This window comes from Podarcis filfolensis (genome assembly GCF_964270895.1).
Source record: "Podarcis filfolensis genome assembly, chromosome: 13".
NCBI classification, from domain to species: domain Eukaryota; kingdom Metazoa; phylum Chordata; class Lepidosauria; order Squamata; family Lacertidae; genus Podarcis; species Podarcis filfolensis.
The window spans coordinates 2210202-2235708 of NC_139615.1; the positions used below are offsets into that span (position 1 = coordinate 2210202).

The 25507-nt window shown below is 48.9% G+C and overlaps 2 protein-coding genes and 1 long non-coding RNA gene across 15 annotated transcripts in view; 1 reads left to right on the forward strand and 2 right to left on the reverse strand.

Moving 5' to 3' along the window:
- The window catches only part of LOC310746773 (phosphatidylinositol 4,5-bisphosphate 3-kinase catalytic subunit alpha isoform-like), a 38967-nt gene extending 21699 nt beyond the window's left edge, over positions 1 to 17268 (reverse strand). Inside the window, exons 1-10 of one of the 5 annotated variants that reach the window (XM_083580834.1) lie at positions 17221 to 17268; positions 9010 to 9245; positions 7146 to 7406; positions 5308 to 5470; positions 5009 to 5218; positions 3917 to 4167; positions 3591 to 3833; positions 2470 to 2555; positions 2038 to 2143; positions 201 to 353 (exon numbers count right to left, since the gene is read on the reverse strand). In XM_083580834.1, the coding sequence (XP_083436960.1) occupies positions 201 to 353; positions 2038 to 2143; positions 2470 to 2555; positions 3591 to 3833; positions 3917 to 4167; positions 5009 to 5218; positions 5308 to 5470; positions 7146 to 7334 (1401 nt within the window). In that variant the 5' untranslated portion in view covers positions 7335 to 7406; positions 9010 to 9245; positions 17221 to 17268. Of the gene's footprint in view, positions 1 to 200; positions 354 to 2037; positions 2144 to 2469; positions 2556 to 3590; positions 3834 to 3916; positions 4168 to 5008; positions 5219 to 5307; positions 5471 to 7145; positions 7407 to 9009; positions 9246 to 9765; positions 10683 to 10709; positions 11403 to 17220 lie in introns of those variants that run through there. The other 4 variants (XM_083580833.1, XM_083580836.1, XM_083580832.1 and 1 more) reach the window with 4 other exon arrangements.
- Positions 17269 to 17426: 158 nt separating this feature from the next.
- LOC310747028 lies at positions 17427 to 17878 on the forward strand. Its single transcript, XR_014540853.1, has 2 exons — positions 17427 to 17508; positions 17636 to 17878. It is a non-coding gene; the product is annotated as an uncharacterized lncRNA (long non-coding RNA).
- A 675-nt stretch (positions 17879 to 18553) lies between these two features.
- ZCWPW1 (zinc finger CW-type and PWWP domain containing 1) overlaps positions 18554 to 25507 on the reverse strand; it is a 32754-nt gene continuing 25800 nt past the window's right edge. For all 9 annotated transcript variants that reach the window (XM_083580973.1, XM_083580965.1, XM_083580966.1 and 6 more), the window contains exons 12-17: positions 24898 to 24981; positions 23152 to 23227; positions 22953 to 23050; positions 22703 to 22766; positions 19705 to 19839; positions 18554 to 19414 (exon numbers count right to left, since the gene is read on the reverse strand). In XM_083580973.1, coding sequence (XP_083437099.1) covers positions 19092 to 19414; positions 19705 to 19839; positions 22703 to 22766; positions 22953 to 23050; positions 23152 to 23227; positions 24898 to 24981 — 780 coding nt within the window. In that variant the 3' untranslated portion in view covers positions 18554 to 19091. The remainder of the gene's footprint in view (positions 19415 to 19704; positions 19840 to 22702; positions 22767 to 22952; positions 23051 to 23151; positions 23228 to 24897; positions 24982 to 25507) is intronic.

The following is a 25507-nucleotide window of genomic DNA, read 5'->3' on the forward strand; positions in this document are numbered from 1 at the left end:
TATTTGTACTCTAATTGGATTGGTTATGTGTGTTTTGCACATATGTGTTTTATGTCCATATTGTAATGGCCCCTGGCTACAAACAGTAATAAAACCTAACTTGGACAAAAAGCAATGCAATAACAAAACAACAACAACAACAACAACAACAACAACAACAACAACAACAACGGTATTGTAAAGTAGACTAGCAGACTCACCTTATTGGGGTTCGAGCCCCCCACTCCAATGGGGTTCAGCAAATCCTCCAGACCATGGGGAACGGGCCAAAGGTTCAGAGCCATTTTCCCAGCCACCAGCGTGTCTTTGTAATCAAAGAGGTTGACGTTGCCCCAGGCCAGGGGGCAGTGCTCCTGTTAGGCAAGGGGGCAGAGAGACCATGGGGGGCTGAGTCAGAGCGCAGAAGGAGCGCCTCCGTCCCTTAAGCTAGCGGACCCTCAATCAGCAGTCTTCAGTCTTTTTTAGACTGGGGACCCATCTTTAACCCAAACATGTATTTGGAAAACCACTTCTTACTTTTTTAAAACGTTTATTTGCACGACAGGAGGGCTGCTGCTACGACCCACCTTGAATCGGGCTGGAACTCTGTCATGTGTCCCAACCAGCAGGTTGAAGACCTTGCCCCTCCCAAGATTCCCCATCACAGACAATCCAGGTGTCTTGGTTTGAAGGCTGAACTTAATTTCCCCAAAAGGAAAGAGGTGCTGGGGCTTCTGAAACACCTGTAGCTGCAGCGTGGAGGAAGGCCTAGGGCCGCAGGGATCAGCAAACTTTTTCAGCAGGGGGCCGGTCCACTGTCCCTCAGACCTTGTGGGGGCCAGACTATATTTTTTTTGGGGGGGGGGGGAATGAACAAATTCCTATGCCCCACGAATAACCCAGAGATGCATTTTAAATAAAAGCACACATTCTACTCTTGTAAAAACACGCCGATTCCCAGACTGTCCGTGGGCCAGATTTAGAAGGCGATTGGGCCGGATCCAGGCCCCGGTCCTTAGTTTTCCTACCCATGGGATACGGCTTGTGCACATCCTCAGCTGTGCTCTCTTCTTCTCCACCCTTTTACACATTCAAGGATTAAGGCAGGCCCACAGCTCAGTGGGAGAGCACCTGGTTCGCAATGTAGGGGTCAGATGGGATTACCATGAGGAATTATAAAATATACATCAAGCCATCGTGTCCACGATGAAAGCATTGTGTTGACTGGGTTTGATATATTGACGATAATTTCTGATTAAATCCCATAAGATTCTACATTCATGCCCTTTGGATGCCCTTTTGCCTCTACTGCCCATTTCTCTCCCCTCACATGTCACGTACACAGCAGCTCAGCAGTTACTTTGCCAGGCAGGCATCCTGGGCCATCAAGATGGTGGGCAAGCTTATTTGAAGTAGCTCTCTAATGTATATTAATCTTAGGATGTTAATCTTAGGGCCAGGAAACAGATCTCACATGAAGGTGATACTGATTGCTATGCTCCTGGCCATCCTTCTTATCATGTGTATTGCTTGTTTATGACCTCCGGGGTTGCCAGATACTCTTCTTTGTAGTTCTCAACTTATTTACCCCAAAAGTATGCATGGATAACTAGTGTTTATAGGTTAACTTTCTCCCCACGTGGGTTTGTGGAAATGCTCAGAAGAAATCTGATTGGTTCTTACGAACACTCTGTAAAAAGCTTTTTTGTGAATAAAAACGGCCTGGGCCAGGGGGCTGCAGACACGGACAAGCACAGAAAGACACGATTATATGCACCCATCCCAGAGTCTTGCTGGTTCAAGTCTCTGTGTGTATTCTTATTAATCAGAGCTCAATCCTTCCTTTACTTTGCGGACGCAACATCGCAAGGTCCCAGGTTCACTCCCAGGCAGGGCTGAGAGACGAATGTCTGAAACCCTGGAGAGCTGCTGCTTGTCATTGTTATATTTAATATTGAGCTGAATGAACTAATGCTCTGACTCAGGATGAGGCAGCTTCCTACAGGGCTCAGCTGACCCTTGAATTAAACCACAGGGAAATCCCAAATCCCGGCTCACCTCCTTGGCCCCTTTCCGGCCTTTCACTGAGCAGATGGAAACGCAGAGTCGGGCAGCCCGGGGCAAGTCGGTGAGATAGATGTCGTACGACAGCCACTCGTTCCACCTGGCAGTGAGGAAGAGGGGGAGTGGGGTGTCAGTACAGGGGGGGCTGCAGAGGAATCTCACCCCTACCACCCTCTTCATGGCGCTGGATCCCCTCGTCCCCATACTTTTCTCCTTCCCCCACCAGAGAAGAGCAGTTTGAGCTTTGCATGCAAAAAGGGGTCCCAGGTCAAATCCTCAATGGCATCTCTAGGCAGGGTTGGGAAAGACCCCCCTGCCTGAAATTCTGAAAGCCACAGATCTCAATGAAGGCCGTTCTGAGCAAGGTGGACGCCCAACGCCCTAGGTCAGTATAAGGCAGCTCCCCGTTAGTTATGCCACAGTTACCGAGGGTTGGAACACGGAACGCGCTGCGTGTTGACGTTGTCGCAAAGGGGCTCTCCGCCGTGGAAAATCCCCGTCCGGACGTAGATCTGGAAAGGGATTCAATGGATTCAAGTTACAAGAAAGGAGATTCCGACTAAACACTGGGAAGAACTTTCTGATGGTATGAGCTGTTCGACTGTGGAATGGACTCCCTCAGGAGGTCGTGGAATCTCCTTTCTTGGATGTTTTGAAGCAGAGGTTGGATGGCTATCTGAATCAGGGGTGCTTTAGCTGAGATTCCAGAATTGCAGGGGTTTGGACTAGGTGACGCTCAAGGTCCCTTCCAACTCTACAATTCTATGATTCTATGAGTCCTAAGAGGAAGAAAGGAAAGAGTTGGGGGGGTCTCTTGCTCTCCAAGCAGCCACCCTCCCACAGAATAAACATAGCTGTCAACTTACAGATTTGAAAATAAGGGACCAGCAGCCTCGAAAATAAGGGACCAGCAGCCAAAATAAGGGATTTTCAGAGCACAGGTATGTTCAACTTCTGAGCCCCTCTGAGCCAAAGGCAGAAAGCCCAGGCAGCAGCCAAACGAGGCCTCAAGCGGTGGTTCCCACAGCGCAGCAACCCGGCAAAGGGGATGCAGCAAGGAAAACCACTGTCACCTCTCCGCTGGGAAGCGCTGAACAAAGGCGAGTCCCGAGGCCACGCGGCCGATTTGATTGGCACAAGGCATGCAAGCTCCACCCCCCAGGCGTTCTCAGACTCCTTATTGGGTGAGCAACGCAGCCAAGCAACACAGCTGGAGCCTCCCTCCTCCCTGGCCGGCAGGGAGGGAGGGAGAGGAGCTGCTTCCTTTGAAACCTGGGAAATTTAAGGGACATCATCAAGAAGGGGCAGCAGCGGGACACGGCGCTGGGATAAGGGAGTTTCCCACCAAATAAGGGACGCTTGACAGCTATGAGAATAAATTTAGCAAAATTTGCCACCCTTTGTTTCGCTTTGTATATAAATGTAATAAATGGAAAATATAAAAAATAAACAGGGAGTCGGTCTGTGCGATGTGAGTTGTATGCCCCCTACTCCCTCCCTGGGGAAACTGGGATGCCTGGCTTCCCTCACTCCTTTCCCCGCACAACCTTATCGATATCCCGGATGTTGACGTTGACGTAGGTTGCGCACAGGATCTTGATGCGCAGGAGGCTGTTGATGGACCAGAGCGACTTGGTGGGGACGTCTCCGTTGACGTGGGAAGAGGTGGCCGAGCGGCGGGCGTAGGAGGGCAGCACAAAGATGTTGGCCGGCAGCTGGCTGTAGAGGCTCTCCTTGCTCATGAGCATCAGGTGCGGCAGGCGGCCGATGGTGATGCAGTTCCTCATGTACTGGGGGCGCAGGGAGAGGGGAGGCAGTGAGTGGGGTGTGGAAGGGAGGGAGGCAGGGCTGTGGGCAGGAAGGGCCACCTCACCTTGTACTGGCTGAGCGGGTATTTCTCCAGCAAGTACTCGTCGCAGCCGCACACCTTGAGGAGGTACTTCCCCTGGTACTCCTGCACGCACAGGCGCAGCTGCTCCGGCGACAGGTGCATGCTCCGCGTCTTCTTCCGGATGGCCTCGGCGATCACCTGCTCCGGAAGAGCGTCGTGGGGGGTCTTGAGGGTGTATTTCTGTTTGTCGTTGTTTGGAGACACAATAACCCAAATGGTAACTATGATCCGACCTTCAGGAGACGGAAGGAGGGTGGGGGGGAAAAGCAGGACAAGGAACTGTCATTCGGGTGAGCTGGTATGGTGCGGCGGAGAGAGAGAGAGAGAGAGCGCATGGTCAGCGTGGCCGGGGTGGGGGGAGGCGGGGGGGAGAGGGAATAGGAGGACCCTCTGACGAAGTCACTAGCTCTCAGCCTGGCCTACTCTACAGTAGGGTTCCCAGACATCCCCGGTTCCTGGGGACAGTCCCCGGATTTGCAAATTTGTCCCTGGACAAATCCCGTCCCCGGATTTGCAAATCTGTCCCCGGACAAATTCTGTCCCCGGAATGTACCCAGATTTGCAAATCTGTCCCCAGGAAACGTGACAGCAGCAGCCTCAGCAGCCCGGAGCCAACCTGGTAGCGCAGTTGGCTCTGGATGGCTCCAGGAGCTGCTTGCTGCTTGCTGCCGTGGCTCCCGCCATTTTTCCTCGCCAAAGTCCCCATATGATGTGTCTTGTGCGCAACGCATCACAAGGGAACATCCGGTGAGGAAAAATGGACCCCAGGCATATCCTTGCTCTCATAACTGAACTTCCGTTCTCACAAATACTATCAGCAGAAACAGGTCACAAAGACCTGAACCTACAATGGTCCAAAATGGCTTTGAAGGGAAGCCATCAGGAAATTAATCTAATTGGGTTCACTCAGGGGGAAAGTGGTATCTCTCCTCCGGCCACATTTCTCCTTTCCCCAGATTTTAAAAACACACAATGATGCCTCCTCGCCAAAACATTTCGCCCCTCCATCATAAAAATTAAATGCATGCTATAGAAACACACCCAATTCCTGCCCCTTATAAAGCCCCTGTTTACCTTTGTCCAGTTTGCTGTACACGTGTTTGGGCAACTCTGGGCTGGATTCCACATTGGGGGGGTAGACATACAGAGCCTGACTCGGGGGCCCCGCAGATCCCCGGGTCTCCACGGCTTCGCGGCAAACCGACAGGATGTTCCGCCGAAATTCCTGCACCTCGGGGTCCTTGACCAGCTCGAATTCACAGATGGGCATCCCGATCGCGAACCCTGGGAGCAAAGTAGGGACACTTGACCATCAAGCCTTCTGGGTACCACTCGACTGCCCCCCCCCTTGTCTAGTTTGGCCTCAGACTCACCAATTTCCCGGTTGAGGATCTTTTCCTCCCGGTTTCCCACCGGCTCAATGACCTTCAGGATGGGCTGGAAGAGACGGAGGTCGCAAAGGCGCCGGGACTCGTCGAAGAATTCTTCCCTCTCGGCTTCCTGCGTCACCCCTACGAAGATGTAGGAAGATTCCTCCTGGGTAGGGAAGCAAAGGGAGACACTGAACACCTCCCAGATACCCATCTTCCCATGCACTAGACTTCCTTCCCTAACCCAATCGTTTCCCAGATACATCGTCGGGGGTTAGACTAGATGGCCCTTGGGGGTCCCTTCCAACTCTACAATTCTGTGATTGTAGGATTCTGTCATTCTATGTCTTCCTTCCTTCCTCGCTCATAATGCTAGAATGCAGGGTCGCCCAATGGTATTGATGTGGGGATAGGTTCAGGAAGAGCAGAAGGAAATAACTTGGTTACACAAAACGCACCACTGGCTTACGGAACTCATTGCCACAAGGTGTGGCAATGGGCTTAAAAGGTAAAGGGACCTCTAATCATTAGGTCCAGTCGTGGCCAACTCTGGGGTTGCGGCGTTCATCTCGCTTTACTGGCCGAGGGAGCCGGCGTACAGCTTCTGGGTCATGTGGCCAGCATGACTAAGCCGCTTCTGGCGAACCAGAGCAGCGCACGGAAACGCCATTTACTTTCCCGCCAGAGCGGTACCTATTTATCTACTTGCACTCTGACATGCTTTTGAACTGATAGGTTGGCAGGAGCTGGGACCGCGCAAGGGTAAAGCTTCAAAAGGAAACTGATGGACGATATAGGAAAACATGGAATCCTTGGTCCATCTAGCTGAGTCTTGTCTACACTGAGTGGCAGAAGAGTCTCTCCCAGCCTTTGCTTATATCTTGAATCCGTTGGTTCGGGTCTTGCCCTCCAGAGCAGCAGAAAACAATCTTGCTCCATCTTCCATGTGACAACCCTTCAGGTATTTAGAGATGGCTATCCTATCATCTCTCAGTCTTCTTCCTTCTAAACACACCCAGCTCCCTCAACCGTTCCTCATCAGGCTTGGTTTCCAGACCCTCGATCATCTTGGTCACCCTCCTCTGCACACCTTCCAGCTTGTCAATATTGTTCTTAAACTGAGGGGCCCAGAATTGCATACAGCACTCCCGGTGTGGTCTGACCAAGGCAGAAGAGAGTGATACTATTACTTCACTTAGTGATGTATGGAAGTGAGAGCTGGACCATAAAGAAGGCTGATCGCCGAAGAATGGATGCTTTTGAATTCTGGTGCTGGAGGAGACTCTTGAGAGTCCCATGGACTGCAAGAAGATCCAACCTCTCCATTCTGAAGGAAATCAGCTCTGAGTGCTCACTGGAAGGACAGATCCTGAAGCTGAGGCTCCAAGACTTTGGCCACCTCATGAGAAGAGAAGACTCCCTGGAAAAGACCCTGATGTTGGGAAAGACGGAGGGCACAAGGAGAAGGGGACGACAGAGGACGAAATGGTGGGACAGTGTTCTCGAAGCTACCAGCATGAGTTTGACCAAACTGCGGGAGGCAGTGGAAGACAGGAGTGCCTGGCGTGCTCTGGTCCAGGGGGTCACGAAGAGGCAGACACGACTAAACAACTAAACAACAACAACAATTACTTCACATGGATACTGGACTTCTGTTGATGCCACCTACAATTGCATCAGCCTTTTTTGCTGCTGCATCACACTGGGAACTCATTTTAATGTTGTGGTCTACTAAGCCAGAGGTCCTTGCTCCTGGCTCGCTAAATCCCTCTCCTGCAGAGCGGGCTGAAGCTTTCCCCCTCCCGGCCTCCCGTTTCCTTAGCTGTCCAGGGTCGGCTCACCTGCAGCAAGTGGAAAAGGGGGTATTTCCTGGCCTCCTTGAAAAGGTCGTGCTTGATGCCCAGGAGCGTGGCTTCACGCAGGCACTCCAGCGTGACGATCATGCCGTTGGGGAGGCAGCAGTCCACCATGATCCGCGGGGGCATGAGGTGGAGCCCCCACAGCTCCCCGGACGAGGGGCGCGGCGGCATGGCTGCGAAGGGGTAGGAGGAGCTCGACACGGTGCTAGAGGTGCAGTCAGGAGGCTAAAGCATCTTGTCCACCTGGAGATGGGGAAGACACAGAGAGAGAGAGAGGAGGGTTAGGATTGGCTGGCTCCTCCCCAGTGGGAGGCTGGGCTTCACATGCCCCACCCACTGACACACCCCTCCCCTTGCTATTGGCCACCCAAGATTATATAGATGCAGCCCCGCGAAAGAGGGTTTCAGCCTGTAAGGTCTCTGCCTACTGCACTGAAAAGATGGCACCTTGCGGATTCACCATTTGACTCAGATGGTAACCCTTTCCTCAGTTTGGGGAACTGATCCAGCCCACGCACCAGCCTACTCTTGCCTGATGACACCAACAAACAGATTCACAGGTTTCCAGAGCCAACAAGGTTCATGACTTCCTGCTTGGCAGGGGGTTGGACTCGATGGCCCTTGTGGTCTCTTCCAACTCTATGATTCTATGTTTCTATGAAAGCCTTGGCTAGAAGAAAGTCTCCGTGTTTTGTTTTAGCAGCATGGAGACTGCGTTGGATGGCAAATCTGTCATGGATGCTTTAGCTGAGATTCCTGCATTGCAGGGGGCTGGACTAAATGATCCTTGGGAACTCTGCAATTCTATGAGTCTCTCTCTGTCTCTCTCTGTCTCTCTCTCTCTCTCACACACACACACACAATGCTGGACTAAAACAAAAAGAAACTGCCTGATCTAGCAGCGCTTTATGCATCCGTTCAAATGTGCAACACTCAACCTTCCTTAGAAGATATTTTACAGAGAGGTTGGATGGCCATTCGTCAGATTCTTTAGCCATGGTTCCTGCATTGCAGGGGGCTGAGCTAGATGCTCCTTCCTTAGGTTCTCTTCCTCTACAATTCTATGATTCTGTGCTAGCAAGGTAATACCACAGGTTTGTGTATTAAAATGTGCAACCTCTGCGAGGACGTATTTTAAAAAATAATACGTGTTTTAAAATTCAGCCAGGTTAAAATTTGACCCTGAGAAGATTAACTCCCTGCCACAACTTAAATAAACAGATCCCTGCAATGCTCCCGGAAAATGTTCAGAGCAGGACTTTGGTGAATCTCCACAAGGAGATTCTGTTGTTGTGGAGCGGCCAGGGTGGGCAACGTTGCTCTGGAGACCCCCAGTCCAAGCTGCTTTGCTCTACAACTCTTTTCAGCCTTCCCAGCTGGAGGATGGGAGTTGTAGCCCAAAGCAGCTGGGGGGCACCAGGTTGGAGGAAGCAAGAATATCAGCTTTCTTGCACAACTCATTCCCAAGAGGTTTGCATATGATAAATCTCTCCCCCTCACACAACTGTATTCCATAGCATTACACACACAAATATACATATACACACAGAGACACATTCAACCTTACATTATACAAAGACAGTGACACTTTAGGAGAATGCTGCTATGAAAATTCTACACCGTCCAGTTCTCCGAGAGCAAATCTGATCATTCAGCTTTCCAGGCAAGAGTCTCACCCCCCCACCTCCAATTAAAAAAAGAAACCCCACACCCCCCAAGCCCGGTCAATATCCATCAAACCCTTTTCCCCCCCCAGGTCCATGGAGGTGAGTCTTTTAAGCGCATCCCTTCCAAGCATCCTGCCACCCCCCCCCATGTGCGTCATCACCCCCTCAAGGCTGCTTACTCTAGAGCAACGGGTAGGAAATCGGCGGGGTTGAGGGTTTTCAGGGTTCTTTTCTCCCCCTTGTGCAAATGTGGGGTGTGTTTTTTTCCGTGTGTGTGTGTGTGTGTGTGTGTGTGAGGATCCAACAGTTTCCTTAGGAATGTATTGCAAGGCTTCCGTTGTCGGCTGGTCTGAGCCTCATGGCTGTCTCTCTTCTATGCCAGCCAACCATTTTCCTCCCTTCCTGCAGTCAAAAACTGTTGCAAAAAATAAAATAAAAAATAGAATTAATCATAATCAAAGAGACTCTAAGGGAAGGAAGGAAGGCTCTTGAGGGGGGGTGGGGAGACAGAATGAATATTTCCCCCCATCATATCTGAAACATCTAAATGTGTATCTGAAACATCTGGTGGGGTGAGACACCCCCACCTTTCCAAGAGCAACCCCCCCTCCAGCCCCCATAAACTCAAGGAAACGGCTCTGTGTCCAGATTCTATAAAGGAAGTGGGGTGCTGCTGTTGTGGATGGGTTTGACGCATGCTTTGGCAAAGGGGGGGGGGGTTGGATATTTCCTAGTGAAGGCAGGAAAATAAAAACCCGAGCCCTCCTTGCTTTTGCCAGCTGGAGTCCCTGAAGGAAAGGAACGAAGCAGATAGCCCCCATCAATATATTCCTTTTCCTCCCCACCCCTCCTCCCCCCCTCCGCCGCTGGCAACTTGGTCTACGTTATCCCCACCACTGGAAAAGGGGGTTTTGTAACAAAAGAAAGCGACTTACGTGTCTCCGGATCCTTGAATCAGAAGAGAAGGCAAGGTTAGGTCTTGGTTTTGAAGGATGCAGAGGCTCTTCCTCCTTCCCCAGCCCCCCCACCCCCCCACCACGAAAGATCTTTCTCCCTCCCCTACTGCTGTGACCATCGGGTCCCATTCCTCTCTCCCCCGCCTCCCCCTTTCCAGCGGCCAGAGAGAGCTTTTGCAAGCCGCGTATCCGGCATGGAAAAGCACGGATTTCCGTTGGATCCGGGGTTTCTCACACAGCTGGGAGGGGAACGGGGGAAAGAATTGGTTATCTAAAATATTTTTTTAAAAACCCACCTCTTGCAACACCCGAATTCCAGCAGCAAAGAGGGTGCATCTCCCCCCCCCCATCCAACACCCTCATTCATCCCAATGTCAGCAAGGAAGGGACACTTTTTGGGAGATGGAGGGGTGTGTGTGTGCGTTTATTCCCCCCCACTTCCTCTTTCTTTCCAGGAAAGGTTGGGGGGGATGAATGAGAGAGAAAAAGGATGACTGCAATTTTTTAAACCTGCCCTAAAGATGGGAAAATGTGGGGAGGGGGGAGAGAGCAAGGAGAAAATGGAATCATCACCGCTTGCGTAAATTGATACAGACGTTTGCACAAAAGGGGCTCAATTGTGGTGGTGGTGGGGTGTTTGTGTGTGATCCCGCAGTATGTTTTGAGATACTAATTTGGGAGTCGCGTGCAAAGCTCAGACAGGGAGAGCTTTCATGGGACGTTCGTTGGTATGGCATCCTTTGTCAACCTCCAGATGTGCAGGACCACCATTCCCACCACATCTGGAGGGCACCAGGTTGGCAAACGCAGCCATCTTTTGCCATCCCAGCATGGTTTGTCAGGTCTAACCCCAGACAAGATTAAATCCATCTTCATTCCCCTGGAGCAGCCTTGGACGATGGCTACCTCTCAGACTCACCTACCACCTGGGGGGGGGGAGTTGTGATGGTGACATGAGGGGGGTGAACTTGAGATGTCCACAAGGACCAGAACCTCCAGGTGCTTCTTATATGGATCCAGCATTCCTTTATTACATAGACAGCAGAAGGACAATTTTCAAGACAACCCTGGCAAATCTGTAACGACACTTAAGAATCAGATAATGCTAATGTTCTTTACTTGGGCTTTGTTATTTTAACTCATGCGCAACTGTACTAATTCTAAGTGCTTTTCATTTTACAGGTTTGTTTTTCATCTTTCAATGTTCATCTGTTGTTATAGCTTTGTTCTCTCTGTTTTGTATGCATTATGAAATGATTTTGGGGTTTTGTTTGTTTTTTACAAAAACAAAACAAAAGTGCTAATTTCTAACACTGTTTCAGGAGGCAGCCCTCCCTGGAGATGCTTTTGGGGCTGCTCTGCCACCTAGCTGTGGCCTTTCCCTGCAAGTTTTGGAGCTGCGGTTATAAAGATGTGGCAGGCACCAGGCGGTGGTGGCTGGTGCCCATTGAGGCTGGTAGGGCGGGAGGCAGGGAGCCCAACAGTAGGTGGCGCCAGAGCCAATGACAGCCCAAACTACCCCCTTAAAAAGTAAAGGTAAAGGGACCCCTGACCATTAGGTCCAGTCGTGGCCGACTCTGGGGTTGCGGCACTCATCTCGCTTTACTGGCCGAGGGAGCCGGCGTACAGCTTCCGGGTCATGTGGCCAGCAGGACTAAGCCGCTTCTGGCGAACCAGAGAGCGCACGGAAACGCCGTTTACCTTCCCGCCGGAGTGGTACCTATTTATCTACTTGCACTTTGACGTGCTTTCGAACTGCTAGGTTGGAAGGAACAGGGACCGAGCAACGGGAGCTCACCCCGTCATGGGGATTTGAACCGCCAACCTTCTGATTGGCAAGTCCTAGGCTCTGTGGTTTAACCCACAGCGCCACCCGCGTCAACTACCCCCTTGCTGGGTGTAAATAAGAAGGCATGCAGGCAGGTTGGGGCAGGCTGAGGTTAGTGGGGCAGTGCCGCCTTGGCCTGAATGGTCCAGCCTCCAATGACTGGGGCCCCGGCCCTGGGGATAACCCTTATATTCCAAAGCAAAGGAGAAAAGGGATGGGAGCATTGGTTTAACCTCAGCATTGTAGAATAAACGCTGACAACTGGGAAACACTGGCCTGCGAGCGCTCCAGTTGGAGAACAGCCTTTACCAAAGGTGTCATGGGCTTTGAAGACACTCGAACTCAGGACGCAAGGGAGAAACGTGCTAGGAGGAAGGCACGCTTGGTAAGTCCACACTGATGGATTCCCGCCCGGAAACCAATGTCCCCACTGTGGAAGGATGTGTGGATCCAGAATTGGCCTCCACAGTCACTTACGGACCCACTGTTAAGACTGTGTTCATGGAAGACAATCTTACTCAGCTACAAGTGATTGCCGAAGAAGAAAAAGTATAATTATTATTATTATTATTAATATTATTATGATGTTAACTCTCCCTTGTCTGCTACTGGCCCTTGCACTTGAACTGCATATGTGTTTCATTCTGCTCCAGCCAACCCACGGAGGCCCCAATTGGTTCTCCTCCTAGAGCAGCCTCCCTGTCATCTGGTGCCTGCCAGATGTTTTAGATGGCAACTCCCAGCAACCACACACTGGTGTTTGATGGGAGTTGTCCAAACCAGCTGGAGGGCACCAGGTTGCAGAAAGCTGCAATCAAGGCATGGGGTGTGTGGAATGTGCAGCATAAAGCTGGATGTGTCTAAGGAGGATATTGGAAGGCATGCAGAGGAGAAGCGTGGAGAAGAGGAGTCTGAAGGGCTGTGACATGGATGATGGAGCAAGCTTGCCTTCCGCTGCTCTGGAGGGGAAGACCCAGAACAATGGATTCAAATGACAAGAAAGGAGATTCCGACTAAACATTAGGAGGAACTTCCTGGCAGTAAGAGAAGGGGTTCCCTCATAAGTTGGTGGACTCTCCTCCGTTGGAGGTTTTTCAACAGAGGTTGGATGGCCATCTGCCAGCAATTCTTTAGCAGTGATTCCTACATTGCAGTAGGTTGGACTACTATATGGTTCCTTCCAATGCAACAGATCTAAGATTCTAAGGTGTACCTCGGGTTAAGAACTTAATTCGTTCTGGAGGTCCGTTCTTAACCTGAGACTGGTCTTAACCTGAGGTACCACTTTAGCTAATGGAGCCTCGGCTGCCGCCGCGCGATTTCTGTTCTCATCCTGAAGCAAAGTTCTTAACCCGAGGTACTATTTCTGGGTTAGCGGAGTCTGTAACCTGAAGTGTCTGTAACCTGAAGCGTCTGTAATCCGAGGTACCACTCAATTATTGTTTTCAATGACGTCACAAGCTGCTGCAAGTATTTTTAAAGGAAGTAAGGCACCTCCTCGTTTTTAGCCTGGTGCCTCTGTTGTCTGACCTCCTACTGACCATAGCAAGCAAGCACAAAATAAAAAGTCCCTTTCTGCAGGTCTTGTTTGACCCGACATCCTGCGTGTTCACCTGAAGTGGCCAATTAAAAAGGTAAAGGTAAAGGGGCCCCTGACCATACGGTCCAGTCGTGGCCGACTCTGGGGTTGCGGCGCTCATCTCACTTTCCTGGCCGAGGGAGCCGGCATACAGCTTCCGGGTCATATGGCCAGCATGACTAAGCCGCTTCTGGCGAACCAAAGCAGCGCACAGAAATGCCGTTTACCTTCCCCCCGGAGCAGTACCTATTTATCTACTTGCACTTTGACGTGCTTTCGATTTGCTAGGTTGGCAGGAGCAGGGACTGAGCAACAGGAGCTCACCCCGTCGCAGGGATTCGAACCGCTGACCTTCTGATCGGCAAGTCCTAGGCTCTGTGGTTTAACCCACAGCGCCTGCTCCCAAAAAGCCTCACAAGGAGGGCGCAAAGGCAACTGTGCTTCCTTGCAGCTGTAACCCATGGAGGTTCCCTGTATTCAATGCAAGCAACAGCCATAATAATAACAATAATTTATTATTTATACCCCGCCCATCTGGCTGAGTTTCCCCAGCCACTCTGGGCAGCTCCCAATCAAGTGTTAAAAACAGTACAGCGTTAAATATTAAAAACTTCCCTGAACAGGGAACATAAGAAGAGTCTGCTGGATACGGCCAATGGCACATCTAGTCCTGCATCCGATTCTCACATTGGCAACACAGGTGCCCATTATGGGAAACCCACAAGCAGGATTCGAGCACAGGAGTTCAAATCTCTCCCCTCCATCAACTGGCATTCATAAGCATTTTCTGCCTCCAACTGTGGAGCCTTCAAAAGAGCTTCTCTCTTCCTCCTCCATGAGATCCTCTAAGTTAAGTTGGTGGCCATCGCCGCCATGCTGAGAACTTAATAACTTAAAGATGCATTGTGTGGATGGGTGGACATCAGAGATTAAGAATGCAATAAACTGCCTTATGCAGAGCCAGCCCATTCAGAAGCATAGAACTGTAGAGTTGAAATGGACCCTGAGGGTCATTCAGTCCAACCCCCGCAATGCAGGAATCTCAAATGAAGCATTCATGATGAATGAACGTCAAACCGCTGCTTAAAACCCTCCAAGGAAGGACAGTTGGGTTCCATCTGGCTCAGCACCACCTCCATTGACTGGCTGTAACTCGCCAGGGTTTCAGGTAGGGAGTTTTTCCTAGCGCTACCTGGAGATACCACTAAGTACAGACGCAGGTGGCGCTGTGGGTTAAACCACAGAGCCTAGGACTTGCCGATCGGAAGGTCGGTGGTTTGAATCCCCGTGATGGAGTGAGCTCCCGTCGCTCGGTCCCAGCTCCTGCCAACCTAGCAGTTCGAAAGCACGTCTAAGTGCAAGTAGATAAATAGGTACCGCTCCGGAGGGAAGATAAACGGTGTTTCCGTGCACTGCTCTGGTTCGCCAGAAGCGGCTTAGTCCTGCTGGCCACATGACCCGGAAGCTGCACGCTGGCTCCCTCGGCCAGTAAAGTGAGATGAGCGCCGCAACCCCAGAGTCGTCCGCAACTGGACCTAAAGGTCAGGGGTCCCTTTACCTTTACCTTTACAGAAGCAAGGGCCCTTTTGCATACAAAGGAGGTCCTCCACACCGCTGATCGGCAGCCCTGGTTTGAGAATAAGAGCATCTAATGCCAGGAGGAACCACCTCTGAGGTGACTTAAGCGGCATCACATCTCTGCTGTAAGGTCAGAAGTCCCAGATCCTTGCCTACCCTGCTCTGCCTCGGTAAATCCCTGAAATGCAAAACGCCTTGCCCCTGGAGGTAAACATCAGATGAGCCTTCCGGATCAGGCCAGTGGCCCATCTAGTTCAGCACCCTGTTCTCACAGTGGCAGCCAGGGGCCTCAAAGGGAAGACTGCAAGCAAGGACTGGGAGTAACAACACTCCCTGCTTCTGAAGTTTCCAGCAACTAGTATTCAGAAGCATACTGTCTCGCATCCATCTCATTGCTGATTTTCTGCCCTCTTAAGACATTTTTCTTCGCCTGGTCTGGCCCTTGCTAGATTTCGTCTCCCTCTCCATAATTTAGGCATCAGCCTGCTGGTTTTGGATTGTTCAGTGTCGTTTCAAATTTTGTTTCAATCCCAGTTGTTCGTTGCCATGATGGGTGCTTTTGTTTGAAGTGGAAAAGGTGGGGAAGAACTTGTTTTTTAAAAAAACAAATAAAGACAGAAGTCCAGGTCTGTCTGAATACCTCACATTAATAAATAAATCCTTAGGCACAAGACGAATGCTCATTACCATATGGAAAAGAAAATGGGGGGGGGGGAGAAGCGGAATGCTGCAGGGATGGACCGACCTCATTCAAGGCAGCCGGCCACAAAAACAAGCATTTCTCAACATCTAGACCAGGGCATCTGTCTGGAACACACAAGTGGCTGGAGCCAAACGCTGAGTCACCCCCTAAAAATGCTGCATGAACTTCAAGCTACTGGGTTAAAAAAAAATTAAAGAGAAAAGAGAGAAAAAAGAAATATCCTTCCCCCACACCCCCCCCCCAAAAAAATCAGGGCCTGCCTTTTTTCCCTTTCACAAATCGAAAGAATCCTTTTTGTTAAGAATAAAACGCCTCAGCAATTTATCCAAGATATTTGACATAGTTAGAGGGGAGACGGAGGAACATGAATAGAAGGGCGGAGGGACAGAGAGAAGGCAGGTCCTGTTAGCTAAATATTTTGGGAGTCTCTTTTGTAGAAGTCACTTTCAAGTTCTTGCCTCCTAGCCAAAAAAACAAAAAAGCATGTTGTGCCCAGTCATGTATATTAAATCAGTGTGAGAATCCCATGCCAACTTCCTATTTCTGAACCATGGCATGCGTGGGATGGGAAGCCAGGAAGTGGCTCCCCTTCCCCCTTTTCTATTCCTGTCCCTGTCATATGTGACCTTGGGCAAGACGCCACTTCCCTCAGCACTGTGGTTTGCGTCTTCCTCTCCCAGAGTCTCAGGCGAAAGCCTTCAAGGGCACGAAGAGGAAGCCGAGAGAGACAAAGGGGTGGATGGAGGCAGCAAAGAGCTGGTGGCTCCTCCTCGGGTCAAAGAAACGTAGCCACTCTCCTCCAGAAGCCACTGGGCGGGCAAGAAGCAAGAGTCCAGAGACAGGAAGCCACGCCAAAGAAACACTTGAGCGACCCGCCCACCTGCCGTTCATCTGTCATTCTGTCCCACAACACAGGCACACCCTGAAACGTGAAATGGCACTCCAGGCCACAGCCAATTTAACTGAAAGGTACTGATAAACTAATCCATAGAGAGAATATACGCTGTGGGGGCAGGGATCTTAATTATGCTCCATGCACTGTGTAATCTCCACCAAGAATAAATGCCCAAAGTCTGCAAAACAGCAGGAAAGTCACATTCCCTAATCAGAATAAATTATGCAAATTAAGTGAGCGGCTTAGTTTTTCCATACTTTTAGCCAACGTCAGCGAGACATTTTCAAATGATCTGATTATCCCCTTTTTGCAAGGAAGACTCGAGGAAGGGAGTGCGGAAAGACATGGAGAAACTCGGAAAGTGTTCTCGAAAGCAAAGAGGAGTAGAAACAAACCCCAGCTGAATCAGGGTGTCTTGGGGGTGTTTTGGTGCTTCCACGAGGAGGGATCTCTATGAGGCCCCCGCAAGCTGAAGTAGGGAACGCTCCCTCCCTCTGAAACCTTGTGGTGCTTTGCTCGCTCAGTCACAACAAACAAACCCCGCTATTTTTTGCAAAAAGCAAAACCAAGCTTACAGAATACACCCTTGGTTGAGAGGGAGGAATCGTCCAAGGTGACTGACAGGTCTAACTTTTAATCAGAGGCAATTATTTTATCAGGAATCCCCAGTCACAGTGCTTTTTGCAGAAGGACGCTGACTCAAACAAATGTTTGTCTCACGTGCGCACTGCTCTTTGGCTAGTTCTGCCTCTCCCGAGTTCTCAGGTCTAATCCAGCAGGGCCCTCCTTAAATTCCAATCACTGGGTGAAAGGAGAGTAAATGAAGGAGTTACTTATGCAGTAAAACTGACCAAGATATGGCTCACCAGCTACATGTACCTGGACCACTTAAACCACACTTGGATTCTGGAATTTTCTATCAGCTGTTAAGTGACAGTTAGAAGCAGGTGGAGTTCTGAATCTTGGCACATGGCTAGTGCCACCCCACTGTGAAGCTATAGAGGTGAGGTGTGAAGCTATTAACACATTGATTGTTCCTTCCAACCTTTCCTCTCTACTAGCTAGAATGATGTTCTGTGAATTCAGAGAATGGAGGATTCCATTTAATGGTAAATTCCATTGCTGAACAAGCTGTTTAGGTGCTTTTATTTTTAAATTAATTTTTGGCGTTACTGCTATTACCACTGTATTTCCATTGCCTCTTATCTTAAGCCTCCCTCCCAGGACTTAAATTGATCATTGTTCTCCCGTATTTTATCTCCAAAGGAAACCTGAAAGGTAGTCTGAATCAAGGTCGCCCAGTGAACTACAGGGCTGAATGGCAATTTGTGTCTGGGTTTCCTACAGCCGAGCTGGTTCCAGACCACACTCTAACCACTCTACCACATTGCTCTGAGCTCTATAAATGCATACATGGGAAGAGAACGAAGGGAAAATTGAAGAATATGTGTATACGGTGCATATCTCAAGGAAACTGTGTTTTCTAATTATCCTCCTCCTCTTCCTACAGCCCAGAGTTTTTCTCTTTTGATTTCTTACAGCAAAGTTAAAAGAACAAATCCGCCAAACGATAGGTAGAAGAACAACAATGCAATGCACACTTCAGTGTACTTTGGTGTAACTCAGCTATCTTTCATGCACTGAACTTGAATGAGGCAGGGAGACAAGCAGGCTAATGGATCTGAAAGAAGCATATAGGGCTGACATGAACACTTTAGATAGCTGTTTAGTGAGCCACGTGAGAAGTGACAGAACAAGATTATTTTAATATTGGTTGCGTATGGCAGGGAAACCTGTGACCGAATATTGTGGGATGACTTTAGCCCTTGCTGAAGGCCAATGGTGAGGAATGACGGGAACTGTGTTCTCACAACAGTTAGAAAGCCACAGGTTCCCCAGCCCTGGTCTGCTGTCCATGTGCTGTTGTACCTTGAATAAAACTTTAATAAGATCAGGCTGGTGCTCAGAAGTTAAATGCAAAGCTTTCTGATACAAACTTGTTAGTGCCTTTGTTGCAGACAACAGTCTATCACTCCATAGTCTACGTTTGTGTGAATGAGTGACTTTAATTATTCCTCCAAACTGGGGTAGCTGTGTGTGTGTTGTACATTTTATCAGTCTCCGTACGAGTATGCGACCATGCTTCTAGCATTTATGATATCGGTAAAACAGGAGGACACTCGGTTAGATCCAAAACCAGATTTTAATAGAGCTTTGCTGAATTGTAATTATAAACAATTGGGGGAAATGTTGTACATCTTTAAACACAGACAAGATCTTTTGTAACCTTCCAAATGGGTGGAAAACAACTCCTAAATTTCGATTGCCATTTCACCTGGTTTCTCTTTTGCACTAAGTTCTAAACAAGTCAATCAGATTTATTAAAGGGTGAATTTACTTTCCTTGCCTTGTTTATAGCTGTGATTCCAGTTGCCTGTTTAACCAAGGAGCGGGAAAGGGGGATTTTCACAGCCCTGTTTAAAAACAAGCTGTCACAAACTTCCTAGGTGGATTAAACTCAAGAATCAAAGCTGCAAGAACCTTTTCCCCACATCCTCTGCTATGCTTAGTATGTCTACTTTCCTTCAGTGCTCTCAAACTCACGACTATGTTGTAGTCCACAACACCTAGAAGGCACCAGGCTAGGTGGGGAAGGTTTATCTAGATGAAGAAATTATCCACCCTTTACACTTGAGGTCAGGACACACCCCTTTCTGAAAGGCTACTCCTCAAACAAGACCAATGAAAATTCATCAGAAGAGTAATTCTTCTCCTCAGCAAAGACAGCCATCTCCTGGCTGCCGAAGGTTTCATCTTCTTCTTTCTCCTGGGCCACGGCTTCACTTGACTCCTCAAGGCCCACAACACCCCTGTTCAACATCAGTTCACTTTCTGCCACTGGGGAGACATCAGCCTTGCTCATACTGTCTTCCTTGCTTGGATAACTGGAGGGCATTAAGGGAGGGCTGCTGCCGTATCTGCAAGAGCTGAGCTGCTCAGCTGTGGCAGTCTTAGACCACGGAGCAGCGAACGAGCTCTTAGAACCTTGAGAGGAACACAAAAGCCAGTGAAGATCTCCCCAGAGAGTTATCCTGCACGAGGAGAACAATATCCTCTCCCGTATCTAAGGGCGTAGAACAACCCGTCTCGCCAGAGCAAAACAGTCCCTTCTACCGCCTTCCTTTGCTGGGTGCTAAATAGAATGTCAGACAACTATTGAACTAATAACAAAAAGGCTACACAACTTGGGATTTCATTCCCAGTTGTGCTTCTGGGCTGACATAGCAGCAAACATTATAGGTTTCTCACATACAGAGCAAGGAGCTCTCTCTTACCTTTTTGAGCATCCCGTGCCTTCGTTTGGACAGATCCTTTTGGAACAGCAGCAGCTTTGGGGACTGCCATCTCTTTCCTGCTCCTCTTTGATGAAAGTGGGGTACCTTCAGTTGATGACTTGATTTTTTTTGCCCCTGTGTGAACAAGTTGTATACAGTGGTACCTCAGGTTAAGTACTTAATTCGTTCCGGAGGTCCGTACTTAACCTGAAACTGTTCTTAACCTGAAGCACCACTTTAGCTAATGGGGCCTCCTGCTGCTGCCGTGCTGCCGGAGCACGATTTCTGTTCTCATCCTGAAGCAGAGTTCTTAACCTGAAGCACTATTTCTGGCTTAGCGGAGTCTGTAAACTGAAGCGTATGTAACCCGAGGTACCACTGTATATGCTACTTTCCTTCTTCTTTTTGATGGATTTAATGTTAACCTGGAGCCCCTCCAGATATCCTTTCTATTGAGTATGCATCATGCTCATGATGTTGTGGGGTGGTTACAAACCAGCCGACTTTCAGTGCTGCTTGTGCCTGCAAGAAGTTTGAAGGAGGTCACACTGCTTTGTTTGCAACTGGTGTATGCCCCATACCTTCCTGCTAAAATCCTATAACTTTTCATAACATTTCAAGGTTCTGGCAGGTATGTGCCCGACTACATGCCCTATGGATCTCTGCTTTTCAAGGCAGGTGAAAACAAGCTGTGGGGTCTTGATCGGGTGGGTCCAAGATGTAGTGAATGTTTCACTGTGTGAGGGAGAGGTGCCTGCCCCTTTAAAGGGGGTGACAGTGCTGCCGCTACTAAAGAAGCTGGTTATGGACCCAATTAACAACTATCAGTTGGTCACAAATATCCCCATTTTAGGGAAGGCGATAGAGAGGGTTGTGGTGAAACAACTGCAAACATTCCTGGATGAGACTGACCAACTAGATCCATCCCAGTCTGGGCTCAGACCTGGATTCAGGACCGAATCAGCCTTGGTTGCCCTGATGGATGACTTTTATAGAGAAAAGAACAGGGAGAGTGCAGCCCTGCTCAATCTCTCAGCAGTTTTTGATACCATTGACCACGGTATCCTTCTGGGCTGACTCTGCAGGATGGGAACTGGTGGCACTGTGCCACAGTGCCTCTCTTCCTACCCTGCAGGATCATGCCCCAAGTAGAGAGAATGCTCTTTGGGGCCCCTGGTGCTTACCCTGTGAAGTGCCAAAGGGCACCTCTTTCCCCCCAATGCTACACAACATCTATTTGAAGCCACGGGGAGTAGTCATTAGGACGCGTGGTGCAAGGTGTCATCTGTACACTGATGACACTGAGCTCTATTTCTCCATTACATCTGAGTCAGGAGATGCTGTGCAAGCCCTGGACCGGTGCCTGGATGCAGTGGTGGACTGGATGTGGGCCAACAAGCTGACCTTGACACTTAGAAATACGGGGGCCTTGTGGGTGGATGGCTCCTGTGTCCGGGGTAAAGGTCAACTGCCTGTTCTAGACAGGGTAAGATCCCCCCCAAAGGATTTGGTTCGCAGCTTGGAGGTATTCCTGAATCCATCTTTGTGATTAGAGGCCCAAGTGACCTCTGTGGTGCCTTCCACCAGTTTCTGTTGGTATGCCGGCTGCAACCACTACTGGACTAGGAAAGCCTGACCCCAGGAGTTCATGCACTGATAACCCCAAAGACGTGATTACTGCAATATGTTTTACATGGGGCTGCCCTTCCATATGGTCCAGAACAGCCTTTCTCAACCTTGGGTCCCCAGTTGTTGTTGGACTACAACTCCCATCATCCCTAGCTAGCAGGACCAGCAGTCAGGGATTATGGGAGTTGTAGTACAACAACATCCAGGGACCCAAGGCTGAGAAAGGCTGATCCAGAAGATGCAGCTTGCGCAGAATGTGGTGGCCAGACTGCTCACAGGAGCAGACTACTGACAGCATACCACTCTGCTGCTGAGAAGACTGCACTGGTTAGCAATTTGCCAGAGGGCTGGGTTCAAGGTATTTGTGTTAATTCCCAAAGCCCTAAACAGCTTGGGCCTAAAGTACCCTAAGGGCCACCTGGTTCCTTATGCTACGTCTCAATCACAGAGGCCTTCTGATGGGCACTTTTGGAGGCCCTACATGCCCCTGAAGTTCTGGTGGCCTTACCAGGGACTGAGCCCTGTGAAACTCCCTGCCCGGTGGAACACCTCGCTAGTAGAGGTTCATCAGGAGTCATTCCTGTTTGTTTTCAGATGTCTTCTAAAAACCGTATTACCATGGTACCTCGGTTTAAGAACAGTCTGGTTTGGTTTACAAACTCCACAAACCCAGAAACAGTGTCTTGGTTTGAGAACTTTACCTCGGAATCCAAATGGTGGAAGGGCACCAGTGGCGGGACGCCTCATTAGGGAAAGTGCACCTCGGTTTAAGAACGGTTTTGGTTTAAGAACGGACTTCCGGAATGGACTAAGTTTGCAAACCGAGGTACCGCTGTATTTAAATGGGCCTTTCAAACCTCAGATTCTTTGCCATCCAGCTTTTACTGATGTGCCTGACATTTTAAAATTGTTTTTACTGCAGTGTTGTATTTTCAGGTTGTATACCACCTTGTGGTTTGTATATCTCTCTCTCTCTCTCTTTATACAAAAGTGCAGTTTCTAAATATTTGCATAAATAAATAAATAGTAAGCACAAATGTTCCAGGGTGGCTGTTGCCCTGTTTTTGTTTTACTATAGCACAAAAGTTGCCCCTACAGATGGGAACAACCTGGTAGCATTGGGGAAGCACAGAAGAACAATTAATGAAGTGGAAACTGTAGTCTTGATTGCGTCAACGACATGTTGCAGAATACACCCTGCCCCCCCCCCCCCACACACAAAAAAACCACACACCAGTTTGGAAGAACCCCAAGTTGATCCTGCCAGTAGCCCACGCTAGCTTGCACTCATAGTTATGGCACATAGCTTAAAAGAGAAGAGAGGCCTGAGGTTGAGGTTGCTGGAGAGGGTGACTTGTCAAAACCTCACCTTCTATGTTGGTTTTCTTTTTGAAATCTCCATCAGATTTCATCACTGGTGTCTCAGGCAGAAGCTAGGAGAGAGATACTATTTGTTAATGTTAACAGAGAGAACATGATAGACCTACTAAAACTTCACTAGACCAATAACATCGCAATGGACTGTTAGGAAAATATATGAAGGGGCCGTCTGCAGCAGCCAGATTGTTAAAAGCAGGGAGACGCCCAAACATTTCTAATAGTGCAAAGACTGAACCAACCTTTTCTTGGCTCTTGTTTGATGCTGATACATTTTTCTTCCCACCCTTTGGTTCTCGGATCCTCTTGGCAGGAGGCTTACAGGTAACGTGTACATGATCTACAGTGCAAAAAGGAACAAAGAGTGCAGGGTGGGGGGTCTGTCTTTCAGCTTGTCTGACAATATTCTGACTTCTGACCCCAACCTGCATGTCATGGTACCTTTCAAGTCTCTGTTGTTTTTAGGTGACTCTCTCCCGCTGAATCGGCTATAGAATCCAAATATCCTTATTCTCTCCTGGTGCGGTGAAAGAGAAGAGTAGGTGTTATAGTACTGATATGCTTCAATTAGTACCCAATTTCTAATACGAGAGAAAGGCTGGGGCTCCTGGCTGCCATGCCTTTTGCCCTGGAGGTCAGTTGCCCCAGCTCCAAATGTATGGCAACTAAGAGACAAGCACTCTCTTCTTATGCCACAGACTCCAAACCACAGCTTTGGCATTATAAACTAGCCCTGCTCAACTAGAAGCCCCAGTTGGCTTAAGCTAGGATTTTCTTCCCCACACATAATATATTCATGGCTAGGACCCAAACCAATGGATTCAAGTTACAAGAAAGGAGAGTCCAACTAAACTTTAGGAAGAAGTGTTAGACAGTGGAACAGACTCCCATGAGAGGTGGTGGACTCTCCTTCCATGGAGGTTTTGAAGCAGAGGCTGGATGGCCATCTGACATGTATGATCTAGTTGAGATTCCTGCATTGCAGGGGGTTGGACTAGATGACCCTTGGGGTACCTTCCAACTATACAGTTCTATGATTCTATGCATCTGAGTGCATTTCTTCCTTGCTATTGGATCTGGGTTGGACTGGGTTAAGAACATGCATGCAGATTAGTGATCCAGACCCAGGGCAAAACTATTAGCCCCTGCTGTATAGTGGTCTTATCCAAGGAGAAGGGATGCAAAACCAACAGTGGAGCTAGACCACTTCCTCATTTAATAGCAGCAGTTCACCTTGTGTGGCCGCACATTTTATGCCATGGCAGTTTTTAGGTGAGGAAAGAAAAGGCTCACAAGGGGATTCTAAAAGTTAAAACGAAACAAAAAAATTGTGCAAGCAGTGGTATTGCGCTTCCTCCACTCATTCAAAATGGGATTCACAGAATACACCATCATGCAACACCCACAGATGTGAATGGGGAGCTGTGCATTAGCACAAGGGCTTGTGAGGATGCGATTCAGCTGCTGCAAGTTGCTAGTGATGATAGAAAATGAAATGAAATAACGAAAGGAAGTCCTCTCCCCTTGTTGTTCCCCCACACAAACATTAGTCACAGGGAACATAAAATGACTAATTAAGGAGCAATGTACCAAGAATCCCACAACAGAAAACAATGACGGGCCAAAGCTGGAAGGGAGAAGCTTTTTAATTCTTTTTAAAAAAAAAATCAGTGGCTCTAAAGACCCACAATAACCTTTGCTACCCCACAGCAGACAGGATGGTGCTGAAATCTGAGCGAGCTCCAGCTGCTCAGTCACTCACTTGCCTCCAAGGTTCCCAATGGGCCTTGCTGCCTAGTAGGCAGAGGTTAGAGGGCAACACCAGGGAAGATCAAGTATGATGGCAGGAAATGCATCCTTAAGAATCTCATATTATTTCTATTTCTGATAAAAGACTAGAATGGGATTTTCCATTGCAAGAATGTTTTGTAAGTTGCTTTGATAGCTCTTCTTGGCTGTAAAGTGGGATGTTCTAAATAAATCAATAAGGTTTCCATTTCATTCCATACAAAAATTGCTACACAGATCATGGCTGAGAAAATACAGGAATACAGAAGATATTGGGCCCCAATGATCTGCCAATAACATCCTCTGCAAAAAGTGTGAAAGCAAAGGATGCAATTATTCCAGAGAGAAATCAACCTAGGTTTATTGGGGGGGGGGTCATGGAACCTGCCTGTGTCACACCTGAATGCTTAATTGCTCTGCTTCGTTTGCCATCTTCACAGCAGCTTCAAAGTCCCTCTTGTCACCTTTGTTCTTCAGCTTGGCCTCAAAAAGAAAATACAGAACATAGCTATGATTTAAGAAGTGAGGGAGAAAGGGACTGTGCGTCGATGCTGCTTCTTAACATCAATGGGGTATGTGCTAAACACTTGGCCCATGTGTGGTTTACCTCCCCAGAGCCTGTCACTCCCAAAGCTTTTCTCCTCTATGCTTGGGAAAGGTGGCTGCGGGGAAGTAAGAAACAGATGAGGGGGAAATTCTGCATTCCTTATCTGCATGCCGCTTTTGCTCCTCTTTCTACAAGTCTGGGACAAATCTGAGTTTAAATACACAGATCTGCCACTACTGCGCCTAAATTGACCCTCCTAGAGCTACAATTCCCAAGGGGCCATGGGGAAAGCCATGATAGCTGGACAGCTCTGAAATTAATCCAAGTTCATTGTGCAGCTGGGGCCTAATCAGGCCACTGTCTTTCCAAATTGCAGGGCTGGATTGCAGACGGAGGGAATGGGGGACGGGGACAAAGTTCTCCTCTGATCTTAAGATAAAGAAGCTTGCAGAAATCACACAC